A 16,108-nucleotide genomic window follows, 5' to 3' on the forward strand; every position below is an offset into this window, starting at 1 on the left:
CTTGTTATAATAATTAATTTTATAAATCATTCTATAAATAATAATATATAATTAATTCATTTATAAATTATTTAAAAAATGCATCTAACCTTGTTTATTTCCATTAAAATCTTTAAACTATTTAAAGAGCTTATATATATATATCTAAGAAAAACTCCCTGTTTATTTAATTAATATTATCTCTTACGAGAAAAATAATTTTATTCATACGGAATTTTGCATATTATGTCACCATCAAAAACTTCAAAGAAAATGATAAAAGCAAAGATAAACAACGTCGTGTTATTCGCGTCTTCAACGAGACGTTGTCGAAAAGAAACTCGACCTCGATTTTACTTACGTCTTGTTGAGATGACGCTTACTCTTTCTTTCTCCTTCTTTCGCTTTCCTCTATCTCACTGGTGGATGAAAACTCAGCAACAGATTGCTCCCCTGTGTAGTGCAGCTTCGCTATATCTCCAAGACGAGCTGGGCGTTCGCGTTCGTGTAAGTACGACAGTTCATTCAAATAGGCAATCGAGTTTGCATCCACCATCTTCCGGCGCTTCGTTAACACGCAATCTCCTTCTCGACGGAGAAACTATCATGCGAGAAGAATCGTTTCTTCCTTCTCTCGATTGGCAACGGAATGATCCCGCCTTGTTGCGATTAATTTGGCGTTACATATTGCATCTGTTGCGATCTTCCCGGAAATGCCCGCTAGACTTAATGAAAATTTGTTAACTCCACATTTTTAGACCAACAATTTTCATCTCTACGATATGCGAGATTAGAAGTTATTAAAATTTGGAGAATTTTTAATCTATTTCAATTTTATTTCAAAACAGCAGAAAGATCAATTTTATTAAAATTAATTATAAATTTATAGTATTCATAGTTTTTAGTTGTTTTAGAAAAAAATATATAGATTGTTACTATAAACTTTGTGTTCATGCTACTTATTATTTTTATCATCAAAAAGCAATTTCATTATCTTAATTTTTTTCACTTTAGGTTTAATTGCAAGCAATTAATTTCATCTCGTAGATTATCATCTCTCTTGCATTTTAATATAGAACAAAAATTAGACCCTTTACTTGATTCATATATAGTAGGAAAACTATTTTTGTGACATCATTATTTTCCTCCGTAATGGAAAGCTTAAAGAGAAACGTGCGCTACTATACTTGCTGGATTTCGATAAGTCTTAAATATATTACAGAGCAACTCAAAATGCAAAAAATATTTTATATATGTATTTTATATTATATATGTAAATTATTGCAGATTTAAATATTTTCTCTGAAATTCAATATCTCCTAAAATATAAATCTAGTAATATTTTCTTTTAAAAAAATCATTAAAAATTGCGTCTTTCGCACAAAATTCATAAAAATGAAAATTTTTCATCACATATAGAATTTATTGTCAAATTCCATTAATGAAATTATTTGAAAATGTAGGTGCTTAACCAAATAAGGACGTTCATTAAACGTTCATTAAAAAAAAATTTAATGATTGCGTTTTATAAATTAAGCTATAATATAGTACACAGTGTTCACGATTTGTATATCATGTGATTTCTTGTCTCTCCTTGCTGAATTGGAACATGAAAGAAAAAAAGTAGCGAAGAAAACTTAATATGAGGATAGTATCAAACATCACGATATATGTGGATCCAGGATTGTCAGAATCATATTCTTATATTATCTCATTCTTTTATTTCTTTTTTTATACTTAGATATACGTATATACATGTACACTATAGTAATTTCATATCGCGACACAGTCTTACACGCTATCTAACACTGTTCAGATTCTACTCGTTGAATTCTCTCCAATAAATGGGTTCCGAGTCTCGAATATCATAATCAAATGTTTCCACAACACGCGTCGCAACTTTTAGTCGGATTATTTCTCAAAGAATGTCAAACCATGTGCAATGCGCTGGAAAAAACCTCTTTTCTCTCTTATCCAATTCATAAATATATGTCCTATGTATTAATACATAAAGTATTTTATACATATATGTATATATCTAAATTCGATTGGTCAAGATGTCTTCTAATTGAATTAAAAGAAATACTTTGATAAATTACTCCGTTATAAATAGCATAAAGATGTTTTCTAATATATCATAGATATGATTCGAAAAAAAATGATCCAATCACGATCAACTACATATTATTTTTTTCTATCCTATACCATATTTCTATATTTTTTTATTATCTTACAAATAAAATTTGAAATGCCAACATCAAACTCTAAACTTTCCTGTGGTATTTACGAAAACATTATGTTGAAGAAAAAGATCAAAATAACTAAAGAAAAAGATTTCGCAGAAAACTTATGAAAAGTTTATTTAATTAAAATTAAAATATTTGATCAAGATATCTACAAGTTTGAAAACTTTACTAACTCGTATACCAAACATTGTATAACAAAATAAATATTTGGAGATCACATAAAATATATATTTTATATCTAGAAAATAATGAAGAATAATGTTAAGCGAATATTTGTGAACAATCGAAAGATTTCGATAAAATTCGAATTCTTCGTTAAAATCTGACAGAACACAAAAATCTTTGCGTTCTATCAAATCTGTTCACTCGAGACTCGCTCCCTTTCGCGGCGAATTATAATACAGTTTCTAATTTACGAAATATAGAGCCTCTACTATATATATCACAAATCATAATCGACAATCTCGATGTTTTACACATAATAAATTGATGCAGCTAAATAAAAAAACCTTGCTCATACCCGAAAGTAATATATCTGCTAAGGCTCACAACATATAAGTGCAGTTTTATGTAATATCAACATATGCGTAAAACATATATAATATAAATACAACTCAAAGACAGATTTTGTGAAAACCTGAAAATTAAAAAAAAAACTAAATAAAAGTTGATATTTTGAGAAATTTAATATATTAACGCACATGTATGAATATATTTATATACTCTTTTACTGTATCTGAAAATCGGTCCCAATATCACTTAGAAATCAATATATATTAATCAAAAAATACAGTTTAATTCTATTTGACAGCACAGACAAACACATATAGTAATCAGTCATGTAATTTTAATGACTATAAAGACTCAAAGTGAATAATAAATAACTTTTTCAATGACATTTTTTTCAATAAATTCTATACATTGCAACAAATATTTGTTTGGGCCCAATTTTGCGTATATGTATATTGTGATTAAATAAACGTAAAATTACGTCGTAAATCGAGAAACTCAAGAAACAGTTACGTCTGTGAAATGCGTATGGGTGTGTGTATGTAAATGCACATAAAAAATAAATATCTGAATGATATATACCGTGGAAAAGGATTAAAAAGTGCCATCGTAAAATAAGTTCAAAGTTTATAGTCACTCTCTACGTGAGACTCTCTTACATTAATATATCTTGTAACATTCGTCTACTATCTTACAAGTTTGATTTACCTGAATGTGTTTATTTGTACAGAGTAAATGGAAGTAGGCGATTTACTAATGTAATCGCGAAACGATTACGGTACACACACCACCGCCTCACATTAATAGAATCTCCCAGCTAGCAAGATTTGACACGCTGCTCATTGCAATTGTCATCATCGTGATCGTTTGCATATAATATTTGAAAAAGCTGGTCTTTCTCAAGAGGCAAACATGAAAAAATCAAAAATGTCGTTCATTCGTTTTTCTGCGATATATCATATATGATAATACCTTCACTTGATACATAGAATTCCCTTTCATGAATTTTAACAACACCATTCGTCTCATTTACATGAAATTAGGCGTTTCAATGAAAGACGAAATATAGATAAATTAAATTAAATTATATTTTATCAAACACACATTGTCCATCTTCTATTATGTAACGCCGCATGTTGACGCGCATAATTCATACCCAAGGATATAACATCATTATAAATCAATCTATTGCGGACGCAAATCGAATAGCGTAACCAACGCACTAACAATAATAGTCATGATTCGCTTCATCGCCCCGAAATTATTTCCCCACGGCCGAAAATGAAGGAAAAGTATCAAGCCGTAAATTGTTATCTCTTGAAAAATTTTAGCAATAATAAATTTTTGTCAATATATAATTTTTCAGTATTACTAAAAAGTTAAAAAAGTTAAATATACGTGCTTTTTTTTTAATCGAGAGTTAATTCATCATTTGTCTAATACTAATAAGTAGCTTTTCAGAAAAACATAGGAAATTTTGTTACGACATGAGAATTATATATTGCATCTCGATCATTCTTAAAAAAAGTCTTCGACATTATACATTTTTATAATAACGAGAAATTAATGCGCGCTTAAAACTCGATATCTATCTCGTCTGTTCAACGCCGTCGGCATTTTTTCACACAATCGCTAAACATTATCCATTATAACCTGTTGCAACAAAAATTATAATCGCGATGAATTTCTCGAATTTTTTATTATTCTAAATATGCAAATAATTATTAATAATATTAATAAACAAACAAGTAAAAGCAATTGTTATAAAGCATAATAATCAAAAAATCTGAAAGAAAATCTAGTATTTTCTATTTTAAATAATTTTATACATAATATAATAAAAAAGAAAATTAATGTTTAATTATATAAAATAATACAAAGTAGAAGAAATTGGCAAATAAGAGCCAAAGTGCGGTTATTGATGCACAAACTCTTGTTAAATTTCAATAATAAATATGTATTAAAAATGGATATTTTAATTTAAATTTTTAATTTAATTAAATCTCAAATTTAAATATATATACATAGAAATATTGTTCAGAAATAATAATAATCGAGCATTAATTTCATATATAAAAAATGTTTTCAGTTGTCTTCTTCCGCTTTTTTGTTTAAGAAAGTTCTTTTTCTATCTTTTTCTTGAAACTTTTTTTATCAGACATTTATTTTTTTATTCCATGAGAAATGATTATATAGAAAGAAAGAAATAGTTTTGTTCTTATTTGAATAATTTCACAAATGCATTTCTTTTATAACGTACAAAATAGAACTCATTGTAAATTCATAACAAAACTTTTATATTTCGACGAATCTTTCTTTCCTTCTTTAGAAGTCGATAGATCGAAAACAACACAAATCGTCTAACACATTCACGTTCCACTTTACAAAAAAAAAAAAAAACCGCTTACAGAAGAGAAAAAAGAAAAAAATTTAAATACAAAAGAAAAAAGCATTACCTTGTTCATGCTCTTAAAAACCTAATAAAGAACTGTTACAAGAGACACGTATCCAACGTACCATTGTTTGAATAGAGCGTTTGACATCGTGTCAGGTTGTAAGTACACGCATTCAACAAGACTGCCCGACCACCGAGAATAAAGCTAGTTAGCTGTTTAAGTTTATGTCAAAGGATAATTTACCGATAACATTGTTTATATAAACAACGTTAGTATGTTTATATTATTTTTTCGAATTTGTACACAACACAAATTGCTTTTTATGAATACTTTCTATTAAGAAAAAGATAAAAGGTATTTAGCACACCGTTAATTAATTTGATCCAACTGATAAGCATTCGGTCCGACCATACTTTAGCAGTGATCACTCGGACCGACTATTTACTAGTTCTAACTACTTAATGCGCGTACTAGACAGTATCGGAGACTTTCTTCAAATAATGATCAAATGATCTCGATAATTGGGATTTTCCTTTAATTTTCTTCCACGTCAGATAGGAATAAGAAAGAGGCGAAAATTATTGCATCATCTGCATTCGATCAATTTTAAAATACTTCCATTTGTGTCAAGTCTGTTTCCTTATATTTTATCGTCCGTCATGTCCGGCGATATTTATCACTAACATGTAGTCTGACACTATTGCCCTTTTAAATAGTCAAGTCGCGTACGTTCATAGATATTTCAACATCACTGAATCTTCGCCCGGATCCGCTTTCCTCCTACGTCTTTCATTCGCCGTCTTCCTTTGCGTCTAGTACTAATGAAAAACGCCTGACATTGGCGTTTTTCATCTCGTGGATATATATGAGACTACGTTTTAATAAACGTCTCTCCCTCGCAACAATCTCTGAGTCAAATTTTTATCGGAAAAGAGAATTTTAGACGCTGCCGTCGGCACGTTTCGATCATGAAAAACGTTAACATATCATATTCAGAAAAGTTTTCGGCTCTATCTATGCAATTATCAATCAAACTCATATAGAATTAAATATTTAATTATACGTAAAAGACATACAATATAATTAAACAAAATATTGATAAATATTTGATTTAAAATAAACAATATACGCACTTATAATTTTGCACTAAGCAATTTTAACAAAATTATTAACAAACGACATTTAAAAATCTAATATAGTCATAATTGACGAGTTTATAATTATTTTTATTACGTTTTTAATTCTTTGTTATCATTAATAAACCATCAATATTTTAAATAAAGGTTTAATCGAAACATGAAAATCTATCCTTTACATTATCCTCTTCATTCTGATAAAAGAGTCGATTAAAGTGAAAGGATCTCAAGAATTAATGACGAGAAGACTGACGATGTTGGAACTCTTGGAAATAGGACGCCCCAAATTCCTAATTATGTCGACATTGATTAATTATAATTTGATAAGTTCGGGAAAATTTCTAGCGGGACGAAATTAATTAAGAACTTTGCGAGACGAATGTTCGACGCCTTCCAACTTTTGCTACCAACTTTTGCTAAATCCGATATTATATATCGACTTCATTATATGTGCAATCAACGAAAAAGTCTCATATTTGTCATGCGTTACGCGCTTTTGGTTAAACACATGTAAGTGTTCTTACATTTCTCCATCTTCGCTACTATCTGAATCATTTCAAGTACCTGAGGAAGTCTTTTTTTCTCTTTGTTTGCCGCTTCACATGTTTAGAAGATGCGAGTCATCGATGACGATCAGATCAACCGCAAAGTACACCTTATTGGCGGTTATCGGAAAAGGCTGCTAACAAAGCTCTTTAATCGCGCACAAAGACGAACTCATTATAGTGATTCCAGCGATTCTCCTCGGAATCCACGCCGGGTTTCAGCTGCTCGGAGTTGCTGCCGGCGGTGCCAGAACCGCAACTACCTGCCATCCTGAAGCCTTGCTCCTGCAGCATGTCGAAGGCTTGCTCGATGACGCTGTGCTTCAGGAAGAAGCGCGATGTGTAACGATCGGACATGCCGTGATCGGGATCGCGACTCTCGTTTAGCGTCTCACCGAAGACGTCGCGGCAAAGTGCCACGCGGCCGCATACGAGGATCCTGGAGAGCTTGCGGAACTTGACGTCGGCCAGGCCTTCGCGGCCGAAGGCAAAGCTACCCCGGTAACCAACAGTAATGTATCCTGGCGCGCGTTTGCCGACCGCACCGCCGATTTGCCCGCCAGAATCGGCGTTCTCCAAAATGGCCTTCTCTAAACCAGGAAGACCATAGAAGTTAGCCTCCTGCTTGAGCCTCTCGCGTTCGCGAAAGCCCTCGGGCAGAACCAATGCTTGATTGCGCAGGAAGTCCAACACGTAGCGGAAGAGTACACCGTCGCGATCCAGGAAGTATTTGCCCTTGGCGTCTTTCTCCACGGCGGATTTGCCTGTAAAGAGTGTCGCAAGATGCGAGTCGCTTTCACGGGTCAACGTGGTCAAAGCAGTAGTATAAAAGACGCCGCCCACATTCAACTCCACCACGCTCGGCATTGTTTCCTGTTGCTCCTGGTCCCCCATGCTGCTTCCGGTTAACGCGATGCAAGAAAGAGAGAAGAAGACTATGATCAAATGATCGCGTGGACCGACGGGCACGAGTCGTCTTCACCGATGGAATAATCAGAGACGTTATGTGCGGAGAACACTCGTAATTGGAAAATTTTCACGGAGGATTAAGGAGAATCACGAAGAGAATCACGATACGAAATTGCACTTCGCTCGATGAAACTTTACGCGACACTCGCGCAAGATGACTACAGGTCGACGACCTAGCAGATCCTAGAGTCAATCGTGATACGTTGAAGAAAATCGTTCTCCGAGGATTTTTCGATTAACAAGGAGCAACAGACTGATTTTAAAAGTCACTTGTACGTATTGGCACGTGAGAACACCTTTGGTGATGCTCTCTGAAAAGGCAAGCTAATCAAATTCTAGTCGCCTTAGAAGCACGTCGTTACTCAAGGCCGAGTCGAAGCACAATGTTGATACTCGTTCGACTGATACTTTGAAGAAATGCAACGGGGAAGAAGGATAAACTGCGTCTATGTCGGAGCGATGACGAAGGCCGAGCTCGGCTCTCTCAGCTGCGCGCTTCCTCACCTAAGTGGTTGGCGCGCGTCAGGACGCACTATCCGCTCGCTCCTCCGTGTCGCGAGGGTAACGTGATGGTAATGCTGCGCTGCCGACGCAACGAGAGCCCGCGCCGTGTGTCAACGCGCAGCCACCGATATCGCGCAACACAATCCCCTCGACACGCGCGCGCAACTCTCGAGAAGTCGCCACTCGATTCTCATCCTTGGAAGAGGCTACGTGTGATAAAAGTTTTTCTAGATTGTACTTACAAGCCTATCCTGGTGAACTACTTGATTTCGTTTTCCCCAACTCCTTCCAACGACATATCCCAGCATATTCCATCGGTTTCAGCTGCAATCCAGATTACTCCTATTCTGCTTTGTTCTGATGCGACTCAAATGAATTGTATCTAATAATCAAATAAGAAAATTCGTGATTCTACATGTATTCCAGAAGAGAACTTTAAACTACAAATGTGATGGAACAGTTAGAGTGTATTTTTAAGATTAATTTTTAAAATTACCTATTGTCCGGGTTTCCACGGATCAATGCTTCGTTATATTGAAACATGCATAACAGTTGTTCTCTTATTGTATCTCTCATCCAATATCTCATCGTCGTCTATCTGTAAATATTGAATAGGTAGAAATGTCAATATACAATGCGATTAATATTGTCGTGTAAGCAACTATACATTATTCGCACAACTACACATTTGTTTTATTCCGATTGTTACGCTTTATTATTAAAAACACAATATTGATGAATTAAATAACATAGTTTTATCATATAAAACATGGAGAAAGATATTTCTTATTTAATGCTAATTATTAAAAAATGATTTTATATTTTTTTATAAATAAAAGAAAAAAAAGTTGATTTGTTTCTAGAAAAAATATAGTTAAGAGTAAATAGACCATCTAAACACATATTATAACACAAATTGGTAATCCATGCAATAATTACATTTTCTTTATTTCATAACTATAATTTTTACAAAACAAATTAATTATATTTAATTTTATTATATTGGCTAAGTTTTGAACTTTAAATTAAATTTTTATATTATTTTTTAATATATCATTTTGATTATTATAAAAAATTAGAAAAAACACCAGAAAAATGTAGAAAAGAATAATGAGAAGGAAGAAAACATAAAAAGCAAATTTTAATTGATTTTAAAAAAATTTTAATGATAATTAAAATCTTGATGTTAAGACCTTAAATCATCACATTTACATTTTTTCTAGTAAAAAGTATATATTTTGCAAGCTAAAATATTTCTGAAACTAAGTGCAACAATTTATAAAGTATTTTTTTAAATTAAAAAGAGTATCTTTCTCTCTTAATATATTTATTCATTTATATTTTTGTTTTATTCTCAAGAATATTTGTTGAAAAATTATATTTGATTTTTCCTCAAGCTATAATTTTTTCTCGCAACTGCGTTATTTACCTTTATTTTAAATATTATTTGAAACAAAAAAATAATCGGATAAGAAATCTTGGAAAAATACATGTAATAAAATTGTGTAATACAAAACATAAATCTTTATAAAATTCCCTCGGGACATTTTCCTTTATTGCGCAATATCGTAACATTCTTTTCTTGACAAAAAAAAAATGCATTTTCTTGAAAGATGCGTGAGCGTGTATATGTCACAAGATAGTATAAATCTTTATGAAAAAACACACATTATATCACGTTTAAAAATATCTATAATATTATATAATATCTCTATAGGATTAAACTTTAAAATAAAAAATAAAATAAATCATTCAATTTATAAAATAAAAGAAATTTTCTATGAAAACTAATATAATATTCATTATAGCTAGATCCCTTTTTGAATCCATTCAAAGCTATACAGTAAACATCCAGTAAATAAAATCAATTATCGAAAAGCAATATTCTTCAACAAACTGTATCCATCGCAATAAGTATATCGATTGTAAAATCGAAATTGAAAAAAGCATTATAGAAAAGAGAAATAAAATTAGAGTAGACATAAACTTACACTACATTCCATGCCACGACGTCGATGTATGTCTTCACATTCGAAGTTAGGTACTTCCGGGACAAAAGCATCATGTTTAGATATCGTATACATATATGTGCATTTGTTGTAGATGTATCTGCATCATATCTCAAAGCTGTACATATCTGTGACAAGTTCAGAGCTATATATTTGATGAATATAAGAAATTATAAACATAAAATATTTAAAAATAAAAAAGTTTATACAATACCAATTTTAAATTATAATATTATTGAGACAATTAGTTTCTCCACCCATGTAAATATTGAGGACGAGTATCGCGCAAGCGCCATGGCGATATCTTTGAAGGAAGAATTTTTCTCACTACTCGCGGTCTCTCTGATCACGTGACTGCCTTTTCGCAGACTCGTACGACATAAGAAACTTTTGGGGGGTCCACATAGATTTTTAAAATGCATACTTTCTTATTATTATATATTAACGATATATAAAGTACTATAATATTATATTTAATATTTCCTATATTGAGCATGCACATGAATGTTATATTTTATAATATTAATAGAATTTATTAATATTTTAGAAAATATTTTTTATTTCTTTCCCACAATATGTGGCCTAAGGATACCATTTATCTCTATAAAATATGTATGCTGCTGAGAGTCACCTGACTCTTACTCACTATCGCGCATATGCAGTAGAATTCTTCCGTCGACGTCACTGCTGCGTCATGTCCCGTCATCGCTGACAGCCAATCAGTAACGCACATTGGCCAGTTGAGTTCGGTCGTTGCATCGAGTTGGATGGCGTGCGATGGCTGATAATTCGGGATCGTCGCATTTGTCAATCACACACTACGCTCTGGTACGTGATACTTAACGCTTAACCTTTACGTTCAACGCTGTTTGACGTGGGTCATAATTATTCTCTTACGCATTGCTGCACAGATCTACGCATGTGAACAGCTAGATGTCTCATCGCCAGTCGAAAATTGGGACAACGACGATTCTGCGGGATAGGAAACTGCTCTTTCTCGTTTGTTGACACCTGAGCACTGTTTCACCTGAACACCTGAGCTTGCTTATCGATTTATTGGCGTGATTGGAATCTTATAGAATGGAGGAAAGTCCAACGAAAGTACGCAAGAGAGTCCAGCACGAGGACTCCTCAGTGGGAAACAATCTACAGCATCGCACCTGGAGCCACGACAACGAAAGCGAAGACGAGATCACGAGCGAGAACGCGTTGCTGAACGAAGTTGTCGACGAACCGAGGTTTGTGCATAAAGCGAGCGCGCTTATCGAGATTATTTGCCGAAGATTATGCGTACGCATAATTATCGCGAGAACCGTTAAATCATATCGATAATTAAGCGAATCGCGCATGTCTCTATGTAGCACATTTTAGTATCGTTACGTTTCTTTGTTGCGGTTCGACCAAGTGGACTCTACTCGCTCATATTAAAATATAGTATTGATAGCATTGCGCTCGACTTGTTTCAATATAACATTGCATTCTGATAAAAAGTTGACAGTAACGGTGCTTGATAGATAGCGTGCTGTTGAAAAATTCAAAAAAGATTATCTTTTGTAACGTATATTGAACGAAAATGTAAAGATCGTCAATTTTATATAATTATCTTAACAAAAATATAAATAAATTTTTAATTTTATATAATTAATATATATAATTATATATATATATATATATATATATATATATATATTTTTTTTATTTATATACTTTGATTAGTATAATAGAATTTTACTTGTGATTCAAAATAAATAAATATTAATATTATATTAACAAAAATTCCATAATAATATAAAATAATATAAATTATATTATCTATTTGCTTGCATTACAGGCAAAGTCATTCTATTCCAGTGGAATGTAAAACTTGCCCGATCACGACATTTGCCGAGGAGAAAATGCGGCGCAAACTACGATTTTTCTTTATGAATCCAATTGAGAAATGGCAAGCGAAACGACGTTTCCCATATAAATTTGTTGTTCAAGTTGTTAAGATAATCCTTGTGACTGTGCAGCTCTGTTTATTCGCACACAGCAATTACATGCATGTGAATTATACTTGGGATAATCGAATCACATTCTCCCATCTTTTTTTAATGGGATGGGACTCTACTCAAGAGGTATATATTTTGCTCACATATCTATAAATCTAAATGATATCTTTGTTGCTCAATACTATAAAAATGATATAATGAAAATAACATAGAAACTATATTTTAATTGTACAGCATTGCTTTAAGCATTCTTAATTTAAAAGTAATCTATTAAGTAATCTATTAATATAATTATTGCATTGCCTCTGCTTACAACTCTTTACTTCTTATTAACCTCTTGATAACGATTAGATATTATTATAATTGCAATTACAATATGAGAAATATATATAAATTCTATACTTTGTGATATATTATTTCTCATGCTGTGAATGACGTCATTTTAAATAACATTTCAGGTACCTGCATATCCGCCTGCGACGGGACCATTGGCCATCTACAAACGAAGTAATTTTTACGATGCCATTGATTACGCTGTGCGCGGCTTCTACAACATCGACGACGCCATTGGTTCGTACTCGTACATCGCCGAGGACAATTCCGTCGGGCCTGTAGTTTTATGTCTTTACCAGTACAAGGAAGGCACCATATTCGGCTTCAACGAGAGTTATGTGTTTGATAACGAGATTGTGAAAACCTGCGTAAATATCAGTCTCGAAGTTTTCGACACATTTAAATCGTCGCACAATTTTCTGCAGAATAGAAACATAAATATTAAGTTTTCCGCGCTGGTACGCGCCCATCTCAAGTTTGCTCTAAAGACAATAAACTTGAAAGCGGCCGGACCGATGACACCGCCCGATTGTTATCGTTTCAACATCAAAATCGATTTTGATAATCGCGATTTTGATGGACAAATGCTGCTCTCGTTAGACGCCGAGGCCAGAAAATTACAATGCAAAGGTGACACCCGCTATATCACGGATAATCGCATCGAATCGGCGCTAAGGACTCTATTAAATTTGCTTGTCATACTAATCTGCGCAATTTCCTTGCTGTTGTGCTCGCGAGCAATATATAGAGCACAAGTGCTGAAGTTCGAGACGATCAATTTCTTCAAGAAGACGTATGGTATGGCGCTGAGCTTCGAAGGTCGACTAGAATTTTTAAATTTTTGGTACATTATGATCATCGTCAATGATTTATTGATCATTATTGGCACTATCATAAAGGAGCAAATTGAGCGGAAACATTCCGAGACCGATCATTGGAATATCTGCAGCATATTTCTCGGCACTGGTAATTTGCTGGTGTGGTTTGGCGTATTACGTTATCTCGGCTTCTTTAAGACATATAATGTCGTTATTCTGACTCTGAAAAAAGCGACGCCGAAGGTAGCAAGATTTCTTATATGCGCCATCCTCATTTATGCCGGTTTTACATTTTGCGGCTGGCTGGTGCTCGGTCCGTATAATATGAAATTTCGTTCCCTTGCGACCACTTCTGAGTGCTTATTCGCGTTGATCAACGGTGATGACATGTTTGCAACATTTTCCATCACGTCTTCCAAATCGTCAGCAATACTGTGGTGGTTCTCTAGAATCTATTTATATTCATTTATTTCGTTGTATATTTATGTCGTCTTAAGTCTTTTCATTTCTGTGATAATGGACGCGTATGATACGATCAAGATCTATTATCGTGAGGGCTTCCCGAAGAACGACTTGCAGACGTTTATAGCTCCTTGCACAGAAGAAGCGTCGAGCGGTATCTTCAGGGATGACTCCGAGAGTAGCGATCTAACAGAGTTGCTCGATCGATTCTGCTGTTGTCGAAAAAGGCCCTTTTACGGATCCTTTTCAGAATCAGTTACGAATCCTTCGACCAAGTCTGAACAAGTGTATGGTGGAGGCATCTGCATCTAATGCATTAATGGAAAGTACCTGGAGATGTTATGGTGCAACTATAGATACGCGATATGACACTAGGATTGCATCAACGTCCTTGGTTTAATAATCTCTTGGTCGACAATTTTTTTTTCTAAAAAAAGAACAGTAATATGCAATATGATTTCATAGCACGATTATTTGTCTCTCTTTAACTTACATAAGAAATTATGTTTCTAGTGAAAATTGTAAATATGTTTAAAAAAAAAATATTTTTTTAAAAGCAAGATGACCAATTATTTTATAACTAATTAAAGTATGCTAAAAATAAAATAATATCTATATTGCTAAGATAATTTCGATTATAATAAAAAAATAAGTTACCAAATAACAATCGAAGAGAGATCAGCTCTAATTGATTGATACAATCAAATATGTAGACAAAGTATTTTCACTAATGTTGATTTTGTAGCAAGTGCTGCATGTATTATCGCGATATATTTCTATTACTGCCATCTAAGTTTCAATACCAATATTTTAGAAAAACTTTTATTACAAAATATATAGATTTCTTTTTTATTTTAATTCTTATATATATAAAAGAATTGATTGCAACTGAAAAGACAATTTCGCAACAATTAAACAATTTTCTACTGAACGTCTAGTAATTCCTAAATTTCCAACATCAAATCAATTAATAAATATCAATTAAATTGTTAAATAAATGTTAAATATAAATTTTTCAATGTATAATAACTTATTCTTATATTATAAACGTAACGTGCGCATGCTGCAAACTGATAAACAAACGTAAAAAAAAACGCATTCAGTAGAAAGTTTTAAACTGTTGGCGGAGCATCACGAATATAATGCACTAATATAACGAATTCTGTTGAATATGACCACTGTTTTATCAATCTACTAAAAATTTAAATACAGTATTTTATTTTAACAATCACATATACAATGTACAGTTGCGTCTATTATAACACATGTTATACATTTATTATTGTACTTTGTAACTGTAAATATATCTTTCTAATACTTCAAAAATTTATAAAAAATGTATATATAATATTAATACACTGCTTTTATGATATGTACACAACGTATAATATTATATAAATAATATTACATATAGGAAAGCAAAAAGTAATTAGAAAACTTCGTACAAGTGTTGCAGCTTCATTGTTACATAAAGCACAATGCCGTGTTATATATATATATATATATATATATATATATATATATATACATATAACACGGCATATATATATATATATATATATATATATATATATATATATATATATATACATATATATACACACATACACATCAAAGTTATTATATAAAGAAACATGCGTAATATACATATAATTTAAGCAAAGAAAAAAACCTGGATTGATTGAACCAGAATGTATTATATTGAATCAGAGAGAGGAAGGCAACATAGAATTGATTATTTAATTAAATCAAATTACATAGATTCACGTAATGAACTACATGATTATAATACTCTCTTATATATGACATAATTCTCTCTTACATATGACATATACACATGCGTATGTTGTATTATATTAAAGAGCATATAATCTTAATATCCAAAGAATGAAGCTTTATTATCTTTATATGTTTGCGCTTTTACACACATATAAACCGGATACATTTTCGTAGGACAAACCTATATAAAAGCACAGAGAGAGAAAAAGAAAGAGTATTATATATCCAAAGAAATATATCTATAATATATATATTTACATTGAAGTACAATAAAATGTCTTACATTTTTCTAATTCTTCTAACTGTGTATTTCATTTGCGTTTATATATCTTTAAATGTAATCAAAACATTTAATTTTAAATGTTGAAAAATATTGTGCCATTAAACATATTAATAAATATATAACTGTTTTATAATTATTTTAAAGATGT

General features: G+C 32.1%; 2 protein-coding genes across 4 annotated transcripts; one reads left to right on the top strand and one right to left on the bottom strand.

Annotated features, from left to right (window-relative positions):
- Window positions 1-1,677: 1,677 nt before the first annotated feature.
- LOC126858998 (BTB/POZ domain-containing protein KCTD16) lies at window positions 1,678-10,979 on the bottom strand. 3 transcript variants are annotated; one of them, XM_050609813.1, is made up of 6 exons: window positions 10,941-10,979; window positions 10,509-10,598; window positions 10,277-10,422; window positions 8,782-8,883; window positions 8,528-8,667; window positions 1,678-7,707 (listed from the first exon to the last, which is right to left on the bottom strand). In XM_050609813.1, exon 6 carries the CDS (start codon window positions 7,704-7,706, stop codon window positions 6,963-6,965), a length of 744 nt encoding a protein of 247 aa, XP_050465770.1. In that variant the 5' UTR covers window position 7,707; window positions 8,528-8,667; window positions 8,782-8,883; window positions 10,277-10,422; window positions 10,509-10,598; window positions 10,941-10,979; the 3' UTR covers window positions 1,678-6,962. The 3 variants fall into 3 exon arrangements, with proteins under 3 accessions (XP_050465770.1, XP_050465768.1, XP_050465769.1); XM_050609811.1 differs by having other exon boundaries at window positions 1,678-8,667; XM_050609812.1 differs by having other exon boundaries at window positions 1,678-8,883.
- Window positions 10,980-10,985: 6 nt separating this feature from the next.
- Window positions 10,986-15,394, top strand: LOC126858997 (mucolipin-3-like). The gene is made up of 4 exons (XM_050609810.1): window positions 10,986-11,122; window positions 11,206-11,532; window positions 12,126-12,411; window positions 12,744-15,394. The coding sequence occupies exons 2-4, from the start codon at window positions 11,375-11,377 to the stop codon at window positions 14,208-14,210; spliced, it is 1,911 nt and encodes a 636-aa protein (XP_050465767.1). The 5' UTR covers window positions 10,986-11,122; window positions 11,206-11,374; the 3' UTR covers window positions 14,211-15,394.
- The last annotated feature ends 714 nt before the right edge of the window (window positions 15,395-16,108 follow it).

Source organism: Cataglyphis hispanica, chromosome 2 (assembly GCF_021464435.1).
Source record: "Cataglyphis hispanica isolate Lineage 1 chromosome 2, ULB_Chis1_1.0, whole genome shotgun sequence".
NCBI classification, from domain to species: domain Eukaryota; kingdom Metazoa; phylum Arthropoda; class Insecta; order Hymenoptera; family Formicidae; genus Cataglyphis; species Cataglyphis hispanica.